This window comes from Genypterus blacodes, unplaced genomic scaffold (assembly GCF_046128005.1).
Source record: "Genypterus blacodes isolate CSIRO-AG114 ecotype Tasmania unplaced genomic scaffold, CSIRO-AGI_Gbla_v1 ptg000032l_1, whole genome shotgun sequence".
Lineage (NCBI taxonomy): Eukaryota > Metazoa > Chordata > Actinopteri > Ophidiiformes > Ophidiidae > Genypterus > Genypterus blacodes.
Window position 1 is genome coordinate 3,090,590 of NW_027466845.1, and position 23,947 is coordinate 3,114,536.

The 23,947-nt window shown below is 43.3% G+C and overlaps 1 protein-coding gene across 2 annotated transcripts in view; it reads right to left on the reverse strand.

The window, feature by feature from the left end:
* b3glcta (beta 3-glucosyltransferase a) overlaps positions 1 to 23,947 on the reverse strand; it is a 49,735-nt gene that overhangs the window by 24,712 nt on the left and 1,076 nt on the right. Inside the window, exons 2-4 of one of the 2 annotated variants that reach the window (XM_076145904.1) lie at positions 16,542 to 16,585; positions 14,764 to 14,817; positions 7,213 to 7,252 (exon numbers count right to left, since the gene is read on the reverse strand). In XM_076145904.1, the coding sequence (XP_076002019.1) occupies positions 7,213 to 7,252; positions 14,764 to 14,817; positions 16,542 to 16,585 (138 nt within the window). The remainder of the gene's footprint in view (positions 1 to 7,212; positions 7,253 to 14,763; positions 14,818 to 16,541; positions 16,586 to 23,947) is intronic. The other variant, XM_076145905.1, reaches the window with a different exon arrangement.

Consider the following 23,947-nt stretch of genomic DNA (forward strand, 5'->3'; position numbering starts at 1 on the left):
GTCAAAACCCTGAGAAGGAGGAGGAAGAGGAGGAGGGAGGGGGGGCAGGGGGGGCGGAATTACTTACTAAAGCCCGGCATGTTCATCTCTCAACAGATCTAACCTCATCGTAGAGCCGAGCTTAGACAGAATAGCCCCACTCCACCTCTAAATGTCCTTCTGCTGAGTTTGCTAAATGAACGACGGTGTGCGACTGTGTGCGTGTGTGTGTGTGTGTGTGTGTGTGCCTGTGTGTGTACTTCTCCTCACATAAAGCGGAGCATTTTGAAGCCCCAGGTGTAGCTGCACCCTGTTGATGTTGCAAAGTAGAGCAATAACACCAGCTGCATGAGACGAGCGGGCGAAGAATCAGATAAGCAGTTTGCCAATCCCTCATTGTGCAGATAATGCGAGCCCTGTGTCAGACCAAAGGAGAGTGTGAGGGTAAAAAAAGAAACTAATTAAGAGTGAATTCACTAGCCTCCGTTCCGCACTAATGGGTTTCGATTAATCATCAAACGGCGGGAACCGCAGAGAAAGGCAAAAATCCTGTTACATTCGCCCTCTTTCATCTCTGTCATTTCATTGTCCTTCTCTCAGGTGACACACACACACACCTTTACGGACTCTCCTCTCCGGTCGTCACACAGACCTTCCCAGGCCGCATGCGCGCGATCGATACGTCTATTTAATTATTGGACAAAGCTTTGAAACGTCACCTCAGGGGTTCAAAGATGCAGCAAAGTTATTTTTGGGAGTTAAATCAGATTAACCAGACATGGGCCTCCACTCAGAAGAATGATGCCCTCAATGGAAAATTGTCCTTTCGTTGCTAGTCTAGGTGGTTGCTAAGGTATTGGAAGTGGAAGCCAATGCACTGGGAGGTGGTTGTTATGAAGAGCTAGATGATTCAGTCTCTTTACTTGTTTATCTGTTGGCAGGATCTTGATGGATTTCAATGAAACTTGTAGGAACATTACATTACGTTCATTTGGCAGATGCTTTTATCCAAAGCGACTTAAATTACGCAGAGGGGGGAGCAATTGAGGGTTCGGCACCTTGCTCAGGGGCACCTCGGCAGGGACTTGAACCGGCCACCCTCCAGTTCCCAAGTGGAAGCTCTACCCACTGAGCTACTGAGGAACAATTGAAATGATCCAGGGAAGAAATAACCCTCAGATAATTTCACCTAAAGAATGTCTGGACCTACCGGACCCAAGTTTTATCGTCATATTGCGCCACATTTTGATGTAATTGGCTGTTAAAGTTGAGTGGGCGTGACTCAATCTACAAAGGAACTCATGAATGAATTTGTCAACTGTAACCAGGCAGAACTGTAGTGGCTACTAGGGAGTTACAAGGTTACTGAGGTGTTATGTGTAGTTGCTGGGGTGTTGCTAGGTCGTTGCTAAGATGTCTGTGGCTGGTTGGTAGTGTGCACAGTGTGTGTGCAGTAGTGCTATCACAACTAATAGTAGGTGCTCAGCAGTAATTTGGGGTGAACGTGTGCGATCAATTATCTAATTACAGGGCAGAGAGCTGGAACAACCTTTGGTTCCAGAGATGCTGCAGAGCACAGCTCCCAGTCATTCAGGGAGATTGTATTTTCTGACAATATGATCATTTGAATGAAAAAAAAAAAAGTCTCGAGCTCGGCTGCCGGTCACCTTGGAATGGATGATTTATTTTGCCAGGCCACCGAAACTAGAATGTATGGGCCTAGTGTCCGTTTATCGCCCCTCACTTGTTCAGTATTCCGCAGAGGCCACTCTATAGATAAAACGAATGGATCAGCCTTGAAATATATTGGATGAAATGTGACTCGGGAGGTTTCTGTCTTTTGCTCTGATCTGATTCGTTTCTCAAAGAATGGAGTCGGCCTCAGTCTGTGTGCGTCTACGTCTGCACACAAACCAGTCGTATTTTTAGGTGCGTGCCCAGGAATGTTGTTTGGACATGAATGTAGTTTGGGGGTTCTTGTATGGCCGGGCCCTGCAGCGTTATCCCCTCATTGACACAAATCAATAGTGACACTTCCTTAGAGCAGGACAGTGGGCGATGCCAAGTGGCAGAGGAGCTGAGATCACACTGACCTCTAGGCTTTCCTGCAGCTGTGTCATCTCCATCAGTATCAGGGAGCAGGTGTGTGTGTGTGTGTGAAGTCACCAGGACCGTCACAGGAATGTTTCATTTTCGCCCGGAGTGTCCCCATCCCCACAGCTAAGCAAACACATTCCATGCCTGTGTAACCAACGGTGCCTACACAAACAATGAATGTGTTACAAACTCTAGGAGAGCAGCATTCTAAATCAATTGGAGAATTGTAAGTGGCACAGTATGAAAGGTTGATCAATAGCGCAATTTCAATGACAAAACTCCGAAAGTCTGAAGGGATGCGACTGTGTGAGCGGGCCATTAGGCTGTTGTGGTAACAATGAAACTGTCAGGACTGATCCAGAGCTCCTTATTGCCAGCACACACTCAGCGATGACACAGAATGTCAATAGCTCATTTCCATAGGCAGCCGGCCCGACTCCCCATCCAGCAACTGATTGTGCTGGTGTAAAACCTGCTACACTCCAATGACTCACATCATTGGACTGCCTGGGACAAGATGGCCTAGAATCATCTTCCTCCTGAAGGAAAAAATAAAAATCCTCTCCTCTACCTCCTCCTTCCTTGCACCTAAACTATGCATTCCAGAGACGGAGAGCTCCACCGAGAATTGGCCTGCAGTTTCCAGACCAAACTAACCATGACCGTCGCACTAGAAAGCATCAGAATTTAATAGCCAATCCACGGATATGCAGCTATATTCAATATGGAAGCCCAGAATTCAATATAACCAAAATGTGGTCTGCGGAGGGTTTGACTTAGCAATATATAAATCATTTTGTTTTACGGACAATCATCCAGCCTGGCACCCGGCTTTTTGCATCACGCAGCAAGTGAAAGGAGAGGATCAATAGAGAGCACGACGTATTTGACTTTAAGAATAGTGCTGAAAATACAAATATCACAAATACAGCTCAGTAAAAGAGCAGAGCAATATAGTAGACAGGAGGAGCAGGAGAGAGAGAGGGAAGCAAAATGAGTTTGCAAACCTCGAGCGATGGAGAGACACACGGAGAGAGTGAGAGAGGGAGGGAGAGGAAGAGGACAAATGCACGAGGGAGCGCCGCCACTGAGAAAAGCCAGTCTCTTGGTAAAAATTAGCTCATTGCAATTCTCTCCGAGCAGTAAAGCAAAAGCACACACATACAAATCAAATGTACACAGGAGATGGAACATCTAAAGCAGGAAAAACGGGTCTGCAAGCGGTGATGATCGCACTCAATAAAGGTTCTCTGGAGTTCACGACTCGACAGACAACTCTGCTCAAGACCAATGAGCGCTGAACTCGGCCTTAAACCTCACTTACAATCAATAATTCAGCACCTTCTGGCAATTAAATGTTAACTCGTTCCAAGTTTGGCTTACGGCTACGCGATTCAATTCCAGACTTTGTATTTGAAAGATGGGTGACACGATCAATCAAAAACAAATTTGCTTTTCATGATTACGGAGAAGCAGAATGTTTTCAGTCGGGGCAATTTACTGTTTCAATTCATTTCTGGCGCGTGGGGGTTGTTTTCATTTAGAAAAATAAAGTCATCTCATGCATGCGGCGGTAAACGATGAGACCGCGCACTTTTGGAATCGGCAGGCGGCCAAGCACTCTCGGCACACGTGTGAGAGGGAAGGAGACGGAAAACAGAAGAATAAAGGGGTTCAACACACAGGGAATGGTGGTCGTTAAGTGGGAAGAGTTCAGTCAACATCTTGTGAACATAGTACTTTCCTGGAGATTCGGCGCCTGAAGTATTTGGCTGCGAGCCACGACATGAATAAAGTATTGCAGCAGAGGGGATAGCAGCCCTGCTTTTCCTGAGCCTAATTATTATTATGGTGATAATCTGATTTAAATTCCAGAATGTTCTGAGGAGATAGCGTTTGCTTTTTGGGGTTCAGCTTTGCTCTACAACTTCAAACTACGCAAGGTGTATGTTTAAAAGGAACAATCACATCCACACCACTGTTTAAAATTGCTATTAGTTTAGTCTATCCTTCATCATGGCGCCAATTCTTTTGTTTGATCGAATGTTCCTTTCCTTTCTTTGTCGGATACATTGATGAACCTTGTTTGGGCTTCATTCCTTCAAAAAAGATCAAAGTGCTTCTTTTCTATTGTGCAGTTTCTATTTTTGCTCTAAGACACGCTGGCAGTGGTCACAAGCAAACTAGGAGAAACCACAGGGAGAGAGGGGGGGGCAGAGGGGGGACGAGAGAGAGAGAGACAGAGAGAGAGAGAGAGAGAGGGAAAAGAAAGAGAGGGGGAGTGCACATTCACAGATTGCAGACCCTCATCCCCACTGTTCTTCTTTTATTCAGTGAGACTCTTGCCCTTCTCATTCATCTGTCTCCCCTGCGTTCGGTGCTAATAAAATTAATGGAATTCACCACGTGACCTTAGCGCACCTGTATCGGGCACATTTACCAGAGCTGAGAAGTGCAGGTGCAGGTAGAAAACCAAGTCCTGATTGTGCAGACAGCAGTGAACAAACAGCCTCACTACAAGCGTGTTTATAAGAATTGCAACCGTGTCCAGATCTGAATCATCTCTGAGCCACAGATCATCTCTGGTTTATGGTTTAATGATCTGATTTCCCCCCCAAAAAATAATTACTACTACTACATTTAATTCATGTTCTGAAAATCAGTAGCGGGTCAATACATACAACAAGAGTCTGCACAATTCCAGGAGTGGAATATTGTGACTTCTAATGCAGTTAATACAGTACAGATATGTGATTTCATTTCCAGGTCTCACTTGGTCTCAGTGTAAAACCCTTGGGGCAGCAGTTCTAATATGAAATCTTGATAGAATTTGTCTCAGAGTTAATCCAGAGGCAGCCAACTGTAATATCTTACTGAGGCGGTACAATAAGAAATAAACCTGTATCAAATCTCTATACCTCTGAAACAACTGCTCTCCAGAAATGGGAAATAAGTGATAAAATGATTTAGATTTGTATCACTAGATACTGATTACATGCACAGCTAAGTGGAATTTACACTAAATGATTAATTATTATTATTTATGATCATTATTATCAAGAATTATGTAAATAGTGTGCTTGAAATATCTCCACCATCTGCTCAGTTATTATCATTTCAACGGGTATCAATAATTTTGTCCAAGCTATGTTCGTCGTTTATTATTTAAGATAATAAGTTAAACTGAAATCCAAAAGTAAAGTGTCAGTTCTATTAAATATGGAATAAAGAATGTTGGCCGCTTTCTTTAGGGGTGCCAACATTTTTAGCCACATCTGTTTGTGCTTTAAGTGCCACTGCACCGCATAGTGTCCATCTTTTCCTGCTCCACTCACAGCTGATCGGCCAAGTCGAGTGTGTTCACTTGATCAATCATTCGCGCCTCCCACCTATTGAACGGCTTGAACACACACTGATTGATCAGGTGGTGGGAAGAGATAGAAAGATTGAGAAGAAATGAGAATTGGTGTTGGTGGAATAGATTTGGTGGGAGTCCAGACCAAACAGGAAGATCAGTTATCTTGATCTACTCCTGCCAGATATTCAATATATTCAAGCAGGCACCATGGTTCTACTGATAAGGTTATACCACACAATAATGGCTCAGGTATAGAATTATGATGTTGCAGATTTTCCACAGTTCATAAACTTTTGCGTCCTTAATCTTGGCCTTCTTGTCCAACAACTAGACCGGTGAGTTAGAACTCTGAACATGGTTGGAAATGCTTTATCATCCAGACTTAAAAGGTTAGAGTAATTGATGTAGCACTTTACATTCATTATTATTCCTTACTGACTTACTGACTCATCTATGCTGACACCTTGCATATAAATCAACATTTTATCTAAACCCCAAGGGTGAGACAGCCAACAGCTTTGGATGATTTGTATTCCTGCGCTGCCCCCTGTGATGCAGCAGAAGTGTTGCTGTAATATAGAGTTTTATCTGAAGTGATTAATGAAATTAATTTGAGAACGGATCAAAAGAGGCTGCAGCATTCAACATATGCAAACTGAAATGTATTTTGTTATTGACTTTTGTTGCGATTGATTGATTGAATTGATGTTTGCGTCTAATAAGATGATGTTACATGCCTGCTGTGCACATTTATCATGCTATATTTCTATGAACCTTTCAGTTTCCATGTAGATTTTTGCCCTGGTTAGACGTGTCACCTATCCTCTTCAAAAGAAACATTGTTTAAGCTGCAGACAATGTGATTATCTCCACTGCTCCTCAAAGGTCACCACTTCCTTCAGCATAAACAACCCCGGTTTTTATTTCATTTCATTTCATGTTCCCTGTACTGTTAAAACAATGGAAGGACCTGTGCCGGTGTGCCGCTTTCATTTATTCATCTTTGAATTTCTGCCCACTAACAATTCTCACAGCGGGCTATCGGAGCTTTTCTGCTGTGACAAAGAGAATTCCAATGGCAGTGCCAGACAGCTCGCTCCATTTTTCAGATATCCGTCCGTTTGTATTTCCCCTCTGTGAATAGGTGCCAAATGAGATCATTATGAAGTTGCTTTTGTGCGCTTTTGCCTCTCTGATGACCCAGTTGAATGAACAGGCAGAGGTCCAGAATGTCTGTCTCCAAACTCCTCGCTCGCAGATGGAACACCCTGTGATTGTATGAGCCACCTGAAGCATGAAAAGCTGGCATATTTGCTCTGCTTATGAAATCAAATCAATGAAAACAAGGGACTGTGTCTGTGGAAACATCTAAAGAGCTCTGAAGATGAATATTAAAACAGGCATAAAAGAAAATGCCCTTTCACTCTTTCCCTATTCTCATTGCTTTTTTAATTTCACACTGTTTCATACTGGTCATCATCTTTCGCTTCGAGATTTCGTATTGATGACCACATTAAACGGTAATGCCTTCCATTCATCGGAGTGTTACAACAGAAAATACTTCGTGGCAGCTTGAACTTTTGAATGTCATCCAAGATTCCAGTCAGTAACTCTGATGCAAGATGATCCAAGTGTCGAGTAACAGACTCCAAAATATGACCCAAATACAGTATGAACAAATGGCACGGACAGAGATTGCAGGAATATTCATACAAATAAACATTTTAAGCAAGTTATTTGCTTGTTTTTATGGCCTTTTTGTGGAAAATAAGACTTACCAAGCTGATTGTTGTGGATGACTTGCATACCATCTTGGTTCTGTAAAGACAAAGAGACTTTTTTAGTATTTACAGCAACAGAAACTTTGCTCAGACATTTCTTTAAAAAAAATGACCTCAATACATATTTTGCTTTGTTTTGCTTAAACATTGACTTATGTAGAAATGGATAATTAAGATTATCTACAATATTTCCTCTTCCTAATCACACATTAAGATGTAATGATGCTAAATGTGGAAGGCCCGTAGGGTTGTTTGGAGAAATAATGGGTAATACTGCACGTCATTAGCCCTCGCTAATTGCGTGGGTTTTGTGCCTGCAGCATTTAAGCTCGGAGCATTCGGCTCAATTAAGGCACTCTGCACCGCTCTACCTCCAGAGCTGTCAGTGCACATAGCAGACCACGGAGGGAAGAAATCAATCACAACCCAAGCAAACTTTGAAGACTTGTCTTTTACCTCCGTCTTCCAGAGGAAATGTTTCGGTCTTGGGAGAGAACGCGCAGGTTCTGGATGTTTCCTGAGCTCTAGAGTACAAGCGGCAGAGTATTAATAGATAATGACAAAGCGAGGCCTGTTTTGATTTATGGCTTCCCCAAGACTAACAATCATTTCCCTGGCAAGCTGTTGTAGCCTTCACAGAGTGCAGCTGAACTAAGTCATAAATTTGCTCTCAGGCGGGTGCGGCACCGTTGGTTACAGGGGAGTTTGGTGGCAGGTTTAGGGGCTACCAATTTATATAATAAGGAAAAATCTCTTTGTTTACCCAATCGTTCTCCTGGACGGCTACCTAGCAACCGTCATGCCTACACATCATCTATTCTTTCTGGGGCGACGACCTGTCATCCCTCAGATATTTATCAAACCCTCAGTACAGCAATCTTGACAAGAGTCTAGTGATCAGGATGTAGGTCAAAACACTCCAAAGTTCTCAGGAGTAGAAGAAGGAGCAGTGATTATGAGCACTTGTCAAACTCTCTGCCTTTCCCTTTTTTAAGGTTATCAGAGGAAAGTCTACACACAGACAGACAAGGTTGCATTGGTGTGTTTTAATTCCGCGAGTAGGAGACGCCCGCTTAATTGCACTTGGTATCACTCTCCATGCCCACAAGGTTTCTGTCTCATCTTATCACACACAAACTACTCCTTTGAAGTCGCTTTGTCAGCTGCAGAGAGACGACACCTTAAGGAAAACAGCGTCTCACAAGTCCGGAGAAGAATACGACTGGTTATCAGATAATTACTCTTATGAAATATTTCCCATCTGAATAAATGGCTCTTCAATGTCACTGTAAAGCGGAAGAAGGGAGGGAGGAAATAGGTAGGAAAAAAAAGGATTCTTGAGATGAAGACGGGAGTTATGAATGACAGCGAACTGACAGCTGCAGCACTTATCAGCCGAGCTCAAGCAACAACACCAGCGTCTCCATTGTGTCTCAACTCCACTCGGAGGCAGAAGGGAAATGAATCACTGCACCCAAACTGCCACTCAGAGAGACTTCAGAGTCCAGCGTGATGAATGAAGTGCTTAGTGAAATGCTGCTAATTACATTGATTTTGGGTTTGTGCACATATTTCAATGCATGCTTTGATGTAACCCTACATTAACCCTACTGTGTTACAGTGGACCGTGACAGCCGGGCTCGGAATGAGAGACTTTCTGTTCTACTGTATGTTCAGGAGTGCTATAATTTAGGTACATGTAATGATTTCCTGTGATAGCCAGAATGACTGACAACTCTCTTAAAATTACATCATTGGTCCTAATTTTCATCACCTCTGTTTTCTAAAGCATATAGGAGAACTACTGTACAGATTTGCATGATGCGATTTCCATTTACGCGTCTACTCTGAAACATCTGCAATGATATAATGTGCCAAGAACACACAGTTGCAGCACTACTATGCACACCGAGTTAAAAAAACCCACCATGTTGGGTACTATGGCTTTAAACACTCCAGCATCGTTAAGTGGCAGATGAATTCACACGTTACTGTATTACAGAAGTCAAGGATTCAACAAAGAAGAAGCTTCCTGTTCCAGTTCTAAATCTTTGGCTTCATTTTACTGGGTGGATTTCTGTCAGTGTGAACCTCAAGTTCGACAACTCTGACAATGTTCGCCTCACACTTTCTACTTTAGCACTTTAAAAATGAAGTAAATGACTAAAAGCATAATATGTCCCCATGAAACTATATATATATATAATAGGACAGACTTTCTACCTCTCTCCATCTCTGGGGCGCCATTTAAAAAACTCCCACAGCTGGCCTACCAGTCCTTCTCTTTCAACTGATCTGATCGTGAGTGACAGGGCAGGTCTAACACCATTTTCTCCATCGCTGAGAGATGAGTGAGTTCTCATCAGAGCTCACTCTTTCTGACCCTACATTCACTAGATGTGCTCTCAGGAGATGCTCTGCTTAATCCCATTTGACAGCAGGCTGGCAGCTGTTTGGGTTCACACACACACACACGGGCACACACACACAGGTGTCCATATGAAAGGGTCACTCTCGCCATCACCCCGCACTTTGATCTCAGCACCAGTGATACCGATACGGACAGACAGACGGACAGATTGCATCCGTCAATACATTTGATCGTGTTCGCGGTGGAACGTCACAACAAACACCTGCTCGTACGGGATGTGATGTGAGCGAGTGTAAAAGCTTCCACTGTGGCGCCGCAGAGGCTTAATGCGTTTGGCGCATACTGAAGGACAGCGATGGAGACCAATCCTTTGATTCCCCGCCTTTGTTTTGGCAGCTCTTCACATGTACATATGAAAAAGCTGGCGCCCTGCCGCCCGTTACATCTCCCGCTCCCCGAGGATACAGATGCACCGCTGAAGTGACCGACCCATCATGTCACATTAGCTTTCTGTTCACTGATGGAAGGAATTATTCAAGGTTGCAGCCGGGCTTTTCTTTATTGTGACATGTGAGGGAAGCGTGTGACGCATACAGAGAGCGTATATGAGCTTTGAAGGCCCGGAGCAGCTAAGGAGCAGTAATGTAAGATTGTTTTACGCTGTAACGTTTACATTATGTAGGGAACAAAATGTTTTCAGGAAAGAGTAGTTCAACTGAAATCTGTCAGTTTCATTTCAAGGAATCTTGGGGATGTGGAGGGTGAGCAGTTGAAAATTAAAATCTTTTTTGGGCTGCTCCTCTATTTCAAGGAGCAAAAACGTATTGGAAAGATTAAAGTTTCCCCTCACAGGTCACTTTTCATACGCAAAGCTAAAGCTTCTGGTGTCAGCGTGATTTGAAAAGTCTCCTGCCTTTGAGAATCACAAAGATATTCTCTTCAGATTCTCTTCAAAGCCGCTTTGCATTTCTTCTGACTGCACTTGGAAATGAGGAAGAGGAAAGAAATGACATAGAAGCGAAGAGAACCTGACGTCTCAGATTGTTCACCTGTTCTCCGTGTTTTCAGCCATTTTCTCTGTGATGTGCAGAGCCAAACGTTTTCGAAGTGACAGGCAAGCCGGCAATCAGGTATCAGCTCCGGGTTCACCAACATCTAACACTTAGAAGCAATTAAACCATGGAAACCTCATTTATAGGATTATTGGATCAGGAGTCACTCTGTATGCTGCACAGGTTCCAATCCTTCAAATTATTACTCATGACACATCTGCAATACTTTCTTGTATAGATCGATCATACAGCAGAGAGATTATATAGATCCGTTTTGTAGACCTCTGCCTTTTATTCAGATTTCACTACAAGCATTAACATTCCTAAGTACACCCGAGAGTGTTACAGCATCTTATGGTGTTATGTTCTAATTCCACTCCCCAGTTGTCATATCAGAGCTCTTAGTGATCTGCAGAAGCACGGCGAGGCTGACAAATATACCGTAATTGAGAACCTGTTGAACAGCGTTTAACATTACAGAGTACCTGTTATTCTGCGCTCATGCACAAGCACAAGGTCCAATTTCTATTCCAGTTTCAGGTGCCGCTTTTCAAGTGTGTACAAAGTGAGCAGCTGCAGCTCCTGGTGGCGTAACTGCTCACTCTGGTCCATCAGCCCTGAGGATCTGAACGCTGCTGCTCAGGCTGTTCGGCGTTAGATCGACACGGTTTGTACATCGATGCTCTTCGTTGTTCACAAATGAAGCGTTTCTTTGCCTCCCGCACTTTAGTAAGGCTCAGGCTTCTCTTTGGTTCATGTTCAGCAGCGTCAGCAGCACCGACTCGTTACCATTTCTTTTCACAGTCAAGCATCGTTTCCCTGATTTGCCTGGATGATCAGGCTGAAAAAGCTCCTTTTATTGCACAGGAAAAAACGGGTCGACAAGAGAACCAACTAGACCGCATTAAAGCCTTGACAGTGGTCCAAATCTGGTTGCTTGGGGCAACAGGCAGCCATTACTGTCAGCCGGTGATGTGATATCAGGTCACAATATGCTCCCTGCTCCAGACATGAGATGATCAGAACAATATAAGGCTTAGAGGAAATGGATTTGTGTCCCGGTGTGGAGAAGCGGATCCTCACTTCCGCACGTCGTTTCTCTTAAAGCCGTTCTGAGCAATAACACACACGTGCAGTCCTGGTACTTTTCAGTTTTTCCATTTGGGAGACTATCAGAGGAAATACTGAATATATAGTGTATATTTTGCTTCCCTGCATTGATCTGACACAAGTAGCATTCGTATTGTACACTGATTGTTTGCAGTTAATCACTAAAATGTTTAAAATCAGGCACAATACTGACTTAAGCTGCAGAGTTTTTGTAGCCTGTGGTACACATTAATACATTCTCTGAAAAGGACGAAGAGTAATTTGACATTTGATACCCGAGCACATTTTACTGCCCAGACTTGTTTATATTTGCTAAAGTAAAAGCATGAATGCGAGAATGTAGTACTTTCCAAAGCACTACAGACATCAGCCTGTGATCTGCTCTAGACTTTGATTGGTCCTGACCAGTCTGAGAACAACAACAAGCTCTCCAAGGAAATGAGCTGCAGTGATTTAGGTTTGACAGCTTTTCACCGCAACAAACAAATCTTTGCAAAATGACGTTAAGCAGAAAACGAATACCACAAATAACAGCCCGCTTTATTGTTCATCCAAACACGATGAGTTGAATTTGTCAAGACGGGACGACTGAATCTGAATGAGGAAATGAGATTCAGTTAAAATCTGAACAGCTTAAAATAAATCTGTGGCGCTCCCGCTGCTGGGAGAAAAGCCTGAAGGTGAACCGACGGAAGGCTTTGGAATATCTACATACACTTAACCTGAAGGGTGAGAGTGTCTCTGTGAACTTTGGGAAGAGGATGGAGGCAGATTAACAAGAAAATGGTTGACTCTGCAGCGCCCCCTACAGGAGGACTTTAGACATGTTCCCATGGCGTGTTCGTGCTTCGCTCTCATTCCATTTCCATTTACACAGCGTTTACCTTTGGAAAAAGCAGGCGCACTCAAGCTGTCGGCTGCTTATGGAGCCCTGAAGCGGCGGATAATCACTGCACCTGTGCGAACTTTTCTAAGTCGTTCTCGGTTTAAAATAATCACAGTCATTAGAGGATTGCGGCGTCTTCAAACGAGAGGCAGAAAGTGAGAAATTACAAGCGATAAAAGAGAGAAAATTACAAAATGATGTCTCCATTTGCTACGATATCGAGTTCCAGGCATAATCTGTTCCAGTTTATCCACAAGTGGAAACAATTAAAATAATGATTTCAAATCTGAAACGTTCATGATGAATGTGTTAACTTTTGATAGCTTCTTTACACACACACAGACACACACAGACACACATCCAAGCTTCAGAACAAGCCTGCAGCGTGGCTGTGTGCTTCAGTGCGTGTGTGTGCATGTGTGAGTAAGGATCTCAGCTTGTGCTCGTCCATATTTTGAGGTTTTACTGACTACACTAGACGTAGAAGGAAGCACGCAGACGGACCGACATGACTGCGAGTGTGTAACTTTTAAAGCAAGACGTGACGCATTTTTGAAAGCCTTAAACTATATACTGTAATTGGACCTGGCTGGAGGGCGAGAAGCTGCAGCAGAAGCTTCAGCCGTGAGTTGTGCTGTGTAAAACATTGCCTCCTCCAGTGTGTGAACGTGAAGGAAATTCCGAGGGCTTTCATAAATCACATAGTTTTACCGCAGCCGCCCTTCCAATTATACGCGTATCTGAACTGTGGGAATTGTTTTGTCCCATCTCCCATCATCCCCACTCTCGTGTCCCCTTCTGCTGCACACTAACACTCTTTCACACTGATAGAATCTACTTGTGTTCATTAATACGTGCAGTTTTGTCATCAGCGAGAAGCTCTTTGGTCGTTGCTTGAGTCGTATAATCACTTACGCGCTGCCGCTGCATATTCAGCCTTATTTATCAGAATGAGATGGTCCTCAGAAGATTGCTGCAATGCTCCGTTATTCTCCCCCAAAAAGTCTCCAGTGATGTTAATGACTCAAAGAATCATAATGGTGGATCTAGTCTATTTATTGCAAATTACATAAACATAGGCCTTGAAACAACTGGCAGCTATTTTCAAAGGCAACCGCAGTAACTGATGTCTTATTCCTCCAAATACTGGATGAAAATCAACTTGCAGGGACTTTTGAATAAAACTTGAAGACGAGGCGGCGAGTTTAAAAAACAAACAACCATATCTGAATAAAACATGACCGATCTTTTCGCGACAAAGGCTCAATATTAATCCAGTGGAATTAATTGCCGTGTTCAGAGGGCACCCTGCCTTTGAGGTAATGCATCACGCCTGTGTTACTCTGACCGCCCGCACGCAATGTTCCACCACTTTCGATACAAAATGGAGCGCTTCCATGACCTCAAAATTAGTATTCCTTATTAATTTGTTCATGCTGTTTTCCAGGAGGGGATCTAAAAAGGAATTTTACACAATAGCTGCATTTGGTGTGAAGGAATTGCTGACTGTGACTAACGCCTGCTTGCAGGTGTCAAACCTTCGTCTCTATCTGCCTCCACTCTAAATATCCAGGGCTGTTCTAGAACGGTCCGTGTGCAGTGAGAACCCCTTGACTGCTGAGGCATTAAAGCCATGTGGCGTGAGGGAAAGGTGGAAGCAGACGAGCGACCACCATGGTCCCGTGGTAACTAGGCAACACCCCCCTGGGCGAGTGCTCGGCAGTGGCAGAGGCACGTCAGGGTCAAGAATAGAATAGAAGAGGAGAAGCAGAAATTTACTTGGAATTCAAATTCAAAATGCCCCTTATAGTCGAAATTCACATTCAAACCGCTATTTGCATGGAGCTAGTTTCACCTGGGGACCTTGTGGGATTCAGGAGTTCGACCCAATGTCCCAGTGTTTTAGTCACACTGGGTAAACAAAAGCCCTTTTACACATTAAGGTCAGTATCACCTGAGATCTAACGTGATTTGTCATAATTGTGGCCGTTTGTTTTGTCATTTTCCCCACCATGTACTGACCATGTGGGCATGAATCAGCTTCTTCTAAATCGGGGTCAAACTTGTCTCTGTTTCATTAATATGCACCTTTCTTTCTCTGCCCCTTCATCACACAAACACACACACACCTGCAGGTTTTCAGCTCGCCTCCAGCCAGAGTCTTCATCATTCTTTGCACGACCCTGAGACAGACGGATCGTGTTGAACACCGAGTTGACAACTGTTTACAATTTCTTTTCATTTTGTCTGTATTGAATCATGATCACGTCTCATATGCATCTTGCTCCCACTCCTTACACTGCTGACAACAAGACAAAGATGAATAATCTCAACAGTGTTTTCAGCTTTTATGATGATGTTCTTTCAGGAAATGTCCCCTTAATTACTGGTTTTCAGACATTCCCTCTAAATACTGCACATTCTGAATCGATATTTTCACTTTTTCCTCATTCTTCTTCTCCTAGATAGAATCAATTAAATCATTTTGGCAGACAGCTGTCCTTAATCCTTCATCCTTCTTTCACAAGAAAACAAAACAACTATTACGAGATGCTGCTTTGCCTGAGCATGTGTGCGTTCTTAAGACGGAACTAATGATCTTACTAATGGGCTTTTTAGAAGAAAACAGAAGTAAATACAGTTTCAAATCTTCTTCTGCAGTTCAAATTAACAGCCTTTCTTCATGAGTGTGTGCTCCTAAAAGTAGTTTCCCCTCTAAATCCTGACTGGAGGTTTGTTGATACCACATTATTTTCCAACGAGATATAATAAATGACAAAGTCACGAGGTGAACATGCCATTGGGGGGATGGAAACGGCTGACACTGGTGAAAAGCAGGACAGTAATTTGCTATTTCTGTGATGCTAAGCACCTCTGCCAGGAGGCTTACTGTCAAAATGATCTCACCAATGAGAAGCAGAATAACTGAATGTGTTAATTATTTACCGAGCAGCGACTTAGAAATAGAACAGCAAGAACATTATCTGGCACCGGGAAGAAAGTCGAGAGGGAGGGGGGGATTTGTTCTGCAGAGCAAATTAAATTGATCCGTTGATTATTCCATTAAAAAAGAATGGGGCGCTCATTTCAGTGGGCCAGGTAATGGATGGTTGGATAAAGGTAAGGAAGGTAATGATAAACAACAATTAAGCAGGGACGAGCGAGAGGGTTGGACTCAATTTATAGCCGCCACAACGAGGTGCGACGTCCTGTGCAATCTGTGCGGCTTGGAGACAGTTTGTGAGTTAAATTCCGCCCACATGTTGAAAAGGTTGGCAACGCTGCCTCATCTCGCCGCCTCATTTTATTTTAGACTGGGAGTTGTGATTGTGTCCATAAATGGGTACCTGCACCTGGAGCGAGAACAGAGAGCCATTAGGTATTTTTAAAGCTGCTTCATGGAGCAAAAGAGGGAGGGAAACAACTTACTAACACAGATGTAATCACAATGCAGGCAGAGCTCGGATCACGGGGACTATTTTTTAATGCAATTGGCTCTGTGTGACTGTTTTGTCCCTGAAAACAAAATGAGCTGAAACACCCGGTAATTACTGTTCATCATTACTTTATTAGAGCCCAGTGCAGAGTTCAAATACGTGCATGTTTGTCAAATGTAGCAGAAAACGGTCGTTCTGGCGACCGTAGAGGTGTGGACGGGATGTGGCTGATTTTAATCACCCCAGTGTGAATCGCCTGATATGGAGTTACGAGCCGACGCGTCGCCACTCATCTTATGCGTGACTTTCCCCGCGGCTCTTCTCACTTAAATGACCCCCACTTAAGTCAGTAACCATGAATGGGGCTCTGAGTTTCCTCACCCTGTCAGGCTTTTCAACACTTCCGGACACAGAAATCACATTTTAATGCCAGGTGTGAATGGGAGCATAATGTCCGAGTCGGTTCTTACCTGTGAGCCTTTTCCCGAGCTGCCGGTGGCAAAGTAGACGTGAACTGTAAGAAGAAAAGGAGAAAAGTCACCAAACAAGAAGATGAAACAAACGCATCTCTAAGCAGAGACCGTCTCCTTCAGACATCCATCTAACTAAAAGCTGCCACACAAAGGCCAGCATAAAAGAACTTCATGTTTTAATTTAGGAGGGAAAACATGGGAGGGGATAAGAGGACACCAAAGAGCCTAATTCCTTCATGCTGAGTCTGTGCTCCATTCCACCTTTCATCCATCCACATTAATAATTAGAGCCCAGAGAGCTTCTATCCAATTACATTGCCATTGATTCTGAGACGGGAAAGTCTTCGCAGAGAGATGACCGGGATTTTAAATCAATACATCAAAACAATAGTATCAATGGAAAAGAAATTATATGGCCGCCTCTATTAAATCAGGCAGCTTCAGTCAAACATCATTTGGCGTTAAATCTGACTTTGATTAGGTGACAGAGCTGTAGAGTTAAATTCCTTCCCTGCCTCTCCGCAGAAGCCATTAGAGAGCAACTGAGTGTGCTGATTAAAAACTAAAAGCAATAATAGACACATTTTATAATAATGAACCAACAGACTGCCAGATGACATCCACTATCTCATACATTAAGTATAAGGCAAAAGTCCGATATAAATGCAGATATTTCAGAGTGCCAAGACAACATTTCCATAACTATACTTTTATGACCCAATCTGCTGTAAACTGGTGAGAAATGAATGCAGGAATTAGGCGGAAACTCTCTTCTTAAATTATTTAAAGAGGGCTGTTAACTTCAAAACACTTGGGTGGGTGAAGCCTGGAGTAAAAGTGCCACTTCAAAACAAACAAATCATATAATGAGCCTTATTATATTAGCCATTAAGCATGCGGACTAAAGAATGCATGCCCCTTTTCGTACACAAAACTGAATTAAAAAACAAACTACTAAGTGTGACACACATTTCCCTTCGTCGACACATCTTAACTGCACCAGAAAATACTAAAATACGGAGTAAGCAGTTATGTTGGCCCCAACTATTCAAGTATACAAAAAGTAATTAGTTACGTTGAACTGTTTTCTTTTTCTCTTCAATTATGTAGACGTTACAAACGGTGCATTGTAGCCTCCATTAATGCACATGTTTCTGTCTGACGTCCACATAATGTACAATTAGTGCAGAGCTCACAGTCGACAACATGTTCAACAAATGAGAGGTGTGGCAGCACTTTGATTGGACGATTGTTTGAGGCTTGTATTTTTGAGACGACCGTTATTTGACGTATGTGTGTATTCTCATTAACTGAAACACCGTTCTGTAGAATCAGTTTGTGTCCCAAAAACAATTCAGAGACACCGATGATATTGTATTACAAGCCTGTAATCACACACACAGCATGTAGTTCATTTGTTCCATAGAGGCCAATGTTACTCTGCTGCTTGCTGGACATTCTACAGTATGAGTTGAGACATCGGTCAGACTCAGAAGCTGATCCACACAACGTTAAGACACTTGCAGACTCGAAAATGTGCTCTATCTCACAGAACAAGTGATTTACATTGACACTGTCTCACTTTTTAATTAACAATGAGAAGATACCAGGATTACACTGTGATGTATTGTGAGGGATTCCAGTTTCTACAAGTATGAAAAATGCAGCATCTGACATCAAACCAAGCATCCTATAGGAATACGTTTAATTTTACGACACATTCAGCTGCATCTGCTCAAACATCACATCCACTTCCCGTCTCCATGTGGCCCTGGAGAGGACAATACAAAGACACGGCGCAGGGAGCCAGGGACTTCACCCTCCATAATGTCACCAGTTCTGATGGGAGCGACTCCATCCTCAACTCGCATAATCAAGTTTGTTGTTTCCCACCATGTTTTCATTTGGGTCGCACTGAGGGAAATGTGCCCCCTTTGATTCGCCTAACTTTACATGATGAAAGCTCGGAAATCTACGCTGAATGCTTTTCAACAAGCTGCTCAATTTACAATGTCAATGTGCTGAAAGCACCAGTCCAATGCAGTTAGGGGAGAAATGCTGCTCTGAGAACAATGGAGGGGGAACAGGCTGCATAACAAGAGGGTGTAAAGAAGCCGTCATCATAAAAAATATGGATATGTGACAGTGAAATGGAATAAAGGAATGAGCTTCGAGCCTTTTCTGCAAAGTAGAACCACATCTATAATGTTACAAAAAGCTGACAAAAATACAAAAAGAAGTCTGTAGATATATATGAAGAGGTAACTGTCAGACGCATTGATACAATAAGGAGCCGTGACATGAGTATTTAAAGGACAGACACTGTCATCACATCACTCATCCTAATGACTCGACGGGTCGTTAAAATTTAACGATCACGTTAAAAAAAAAAAGATCATAAAATCAGTCTTGCTTCACACACAGAATGTCTGCAGAGATTTTATCTTATATCCCTGCATAGATTAACAAAGAGATGGGGTGGAGCTATCGACTACATTGATTGGTGGCAACGATGGCAACTTTACAGTTAACATGTTTGGGCAGGGAGTTAGGGAACATTGGGCCTCGATCAACCACGTGTGAATGAATTTGTTCTTATTCGTGGATCTTATAAGCGCTTTCATTGAGTCTTGCTCTCGGCTCAATGGTTTCCTTTGTGAATGAGAGACCAAATTGGGAGACAAGAGGATATTGTCGAAAGAATGATGAGACAGTGTGGGTGAGACACGGTCTGATCTTACTATAGACGAACAACTTCTGGTTCTGCTTCTCTCTTAAATTATGAATGTGGTTTCAATAAGTGAGTTGTGAGTTGAGGAATACTTATATTTATACATTTCTGTAATGGTTAGTTCTCCATTTGCAAAATGAATGGGGTAATGTTGAGTAGTAGTAATAGTATCTCCAGCCCGTATTTGAAATCCAAAAGCAGCAGCACACTTTCTTTGGTGCTCCGTTCCTTTTCAGACATGCATAAGATTTCCATAAACAGCCCAGCATCAGCTGAGCTCAAGACATCCGGGGATGCAAAACTTTGCAGTCCTGGTGTTAAGTTGTGCTGCATTGAGTAAATAACCCCCTTAGTGAGAACACAGATGGGCTTTGCTCCATCCTTGTAAAAATAGCTGCATGAAAGACTGGCACAGATCACAGATGGGGTGATGCTTGCACTGCACATACAGGTGTAATAATAGAATCGGATTTGTATTTTTGAAAACTCTTCTCCCAAACGTTCTCATGTGGAAGGCGCCGGCTTCATCCGGTGTTCTGATTCTAGCACCGCTAGCAGCCATTCAGACCCCATACTGGCAGCTCCTAACCCAGTTAACTGAGCGCTGGAGCTCTCCAGACGCCATATCCTCCTTTTTAAATACATTAAACATGAAATACATATCTCTTAAATCTATTCTCCTTTCTTTCACGCCTGCTGCTGAAGTGTACACTCTCATCAGGAGCTATAATATCACTATGACAACTATTACTACGAATCTCAATGCGCTTTGAGAATCGCACAATAAACTCTCGTCAAACATGAATATGCGTCACCTTCATAAAGACACCGATCGACCTACTCTGCTATTATGGCTGGAAACTCCATTAGCTGCTGTGTGATTATCCAGGAAACGGTCACAGGCAGCTGGGTGAGTAGAACAGTTTTCCCCTCAAAAGCTTGTTTCAGCTCAAGCACCCCCAGACCGTCAGGGAGATAAAAATCCCCCCAGCTTAGCCTGAGTCTGGCAGCAAACCCCTGGGGGAAATCTTAAAAGGGTACCAGGACCACTTCAACCTGAAGCCACAGCAGCTCCTGGACCCCGAGGTCATCTTAGAATCACAGACCTGATCTCGTCTACCACACGGAACAACCACTCTGCACCCGGGGGACAAAAGTAAACGTGGCTACTTCTTCCTCTTCCCCAAATTTGTAACCATAGGTGACGGTCAGAGAGTGAGAGAATGCCCGGTTAATCCTCAGCTTTGCTTTGAGGCTCAGCTCCCTCTTCACTATAATCACCCGCATCAATCTCACGACCCCGTTCACGGTCACAGCGGAGTTACAGCTGCTGCCCGTAACTTCTCACATGCAGGCAAAGATGACAAACTGTCTCGTTACGCCGTTGTTGGTATACTGTGAAAAGGTCACTGACCGACGAGGAAATATGAACAAGAATATGTCAGCTTATTTAATGAGGCCATAAATTTAGGAGGCGTTGGCAAGCAGACAGACGCCACTAAAGTCATACTCCAGCAATTTTACATCCAAACTACTTTGCTGACAGTTTACTTTGTAAACTGTGGCATAGTAGAGATGTTTGGTGTTCACTTACAAGGTCTTTAAGCCTTTGAGTGAAACCTTATGGATTGATCCTTGTGCTAAACACACAGAAAAGCCTCATTCTATGTGAAATAATAAGTTTAGTGTAATACAAATATGTTCATTACTGCCTCATAAAGTGTTTACCTATGACATTTCACCCTGAAATGTGTATGTCAAGCATGAAGAAGAGACTGAGAGAATGCTGCAGAGTAACACGTTCAGGGTATTGTATGGAAAATAACATCCAGAGAAAATTGATTTTACAAGGTGTTCTGGTCATTTTAGTTCTATTACTGTTCACACAGCTCTATTTGGAGACAGAAAGCGAATGCATTCAGCTTTTATTGAGGTGTGCATGGCCTCTATCCTTCAACTGTAGAAGTGGTAGTACAGGGATTCACTCAAAGACATAGAGATCTGGTGAATGAATGCCAAATAACTCAAGGATGCGTCAACAAAATAAACAATATCACTGATCTAGGACGGATCATGACATTTTGCTGGAGTATCATTCTGATATCTGAACAGTTTTTAGTGTTTCGCTGCGCTCAAAACATGTAAATGGCTATAGAAATTATGTATCGAGTTCAGAGTTCAGAATTTGGAATGTACAGAACACATCCCCCTCCAAATATCATATTGTGGTGAAGTTGGATTGGTTTTGAATGAAGAGCAGGCATCAGTGTGTGGGCAGCGGCTGAAATCGGGACCCTGACAGAAATGGTGCCTCAAACTAAGAGTGCACTGCGACACACTCCAGCGCACAGCAGAAATTAATGTCCGATTAAGCCACATGAAGGTTGCCCTAATGTCAACATACTGGACACCCTCCAGACCTCTGCTGCACAGCCATATTAGGCCATAAATATTACATACAGCCGAGTGGACAAAGTGCATCCCTGTCAGAATCTGAAGCTCACCGAAATGCACTCGACTTAAAGCCAAAAAGGACAAAGAGCTTTCGCTGTTGTCCAGGTAACGGATGGCTGACGGCTGTGACCGTCAGCTCAGCCCAAACTCCTGACTGAATGTGCTTTTTGAATTTTGAATGTGCTGCACTTCAACACATAATCAATACGTCCCTCATCAACCGTCGCTCCAGTGCATTAAAGGAATGCTTCTTTAAACGCGGCTCGACATATTGGCATCCTTGAATGTCGGCGCTGAGGCAAACATTTTATGTTCAGCGCACGTCATCAGTGTAATTTAGGTTATCTGAATTTCACCTACACTTAAGCAGACTATTCAACATGGGTTTGACAGTGACAAGGCTACAGAACACACATTTGTGAGTAGTATGTGAGAAACGTATTCCAACAATCCCACACATAACAAGTGAAGAGCGTTAGATAAATATAAAGAGGCAGGCAGAAGGGAATTTTACCCGGCTGCATTTTATTATTTTCCCACTCTTCTTAAGCAGGCTGAACACTGCCCATTTTTCATTAGAGCTTTTGCAAATCCCTGTGTACTTAGAATCCTTTACGTTCTGACAGTCTCCAGTCAGAGGGGAACACTCTCCTGCACTCTGCATTTACGTGACTCATCTCTTTTCTATTCAGGTGTGGACGTGTAGTGAGCCGTTGTAATTTTGGTCACTCGCTGCAATTTCCTCCATCCGCTGCCATCACGGCGCGCCACTGTGACACCAACCAATTCTGAGTACACTCACTGCATCCCGCGCATTACATATGCATGGTTATACACCGTTACCAATTTGTTTGGGGACACCTGCATAATCCAATCCAGCACGAGTCTCCTTCAATGGGATCACCCTTTGTGAAGGATGGAGCTTTTGTTGTGGTTTGTAATGCATTGTATTTTGTTGTGGTGTTGTACAGGACTGCATCATTTCATCATAGGGGCAGAGTGTTACAAATACCTTTAACTATGATGAAATCTGATACAAGGCTACAAAACATGATTACAAAAAGGCTATAAAGGTGCATCAACACAAAAAAACACAAAAACTGAGCATTAGAAGCTTCACAACAAAGATGTGATTGTATGCAGGGCTGTTGTATTGAGTTACACTGGGTTGTACAAGTATATCTACTTAACTAGTACATTGATATATGATAGATGTCATTACGTATGCATAGTCATACACTGAGCCACCAGATTAATTAGGTACACCAATGGGACGGGCATTGATTCAATTCTTTGTTCACGTTGGACACAGTGATGGTGTGCGGCGTACAGAGCATCTTCATATGATGCCACATGAAAAGCTGGACGAACAACACGCGGTCCCACCAACGCATTGTCAAAAATGTTTTGATCACAACAGTGTGAAACTGTTATTTTATGTGCAGCTGTGGGGTGTTCCCGAAAACAAGCGATTCCTCAGTTTGACGACTGTAAAAGGAAAGAAGAAGAACAAACGCGATTTCGTTCAGACAGATGGCAGACAGCTCGGCGGGCAGCCAAGTCCGGAACAGATATAAGCTGGATGATTCTGTTCTGGGTTGCTATAGCAGACTGACAGCTCTGGATGGAGTTGTTTGTTAATGTCTAATGAGCTGGATGGACAGCAGGATAGAGGAGACACTGAGAGGACACCTATTCCTCAGCTAACAGACGCAGGCACCTAGGAGGCCCAACGAGGGCCAACTGGGAACAGAGCTCCGACAGACGCTGCCGGAGACCCTCCTTGATTACAGAGACACTGTGAGTTTGGGAACACAGACACACAACTCAGGCTGTTGTTGGGGTCTCACTTCAAATTCTCTACTGGTTGAAAACATAGATCAATTGGTGACTAAGTAGAGGACTGTCCTCATTAACGGATCAAGAAAACAGCTGAGGACAAGCAACACTTTCATGTCGGTGTAGCAGAGAAACTAGCACACAGACTGCCAACACCACCTTCGTCATTTCCGCCACCTTCATCACTCTGTCTGGCTCGTGTTGAACTCTCAGCGTGCAGGTCCATTAATATGACGTCCTCTATTCAGAAAGCCAGAGGCTATAATGTATTGTGTGCATGTTGTTTCGGGATGCAATAGATAGTTGAAGTGTCCCCATTAAAATGGTAGCTGAGTTGACTGAAACACACACACACACACACACACACACACACACAGTA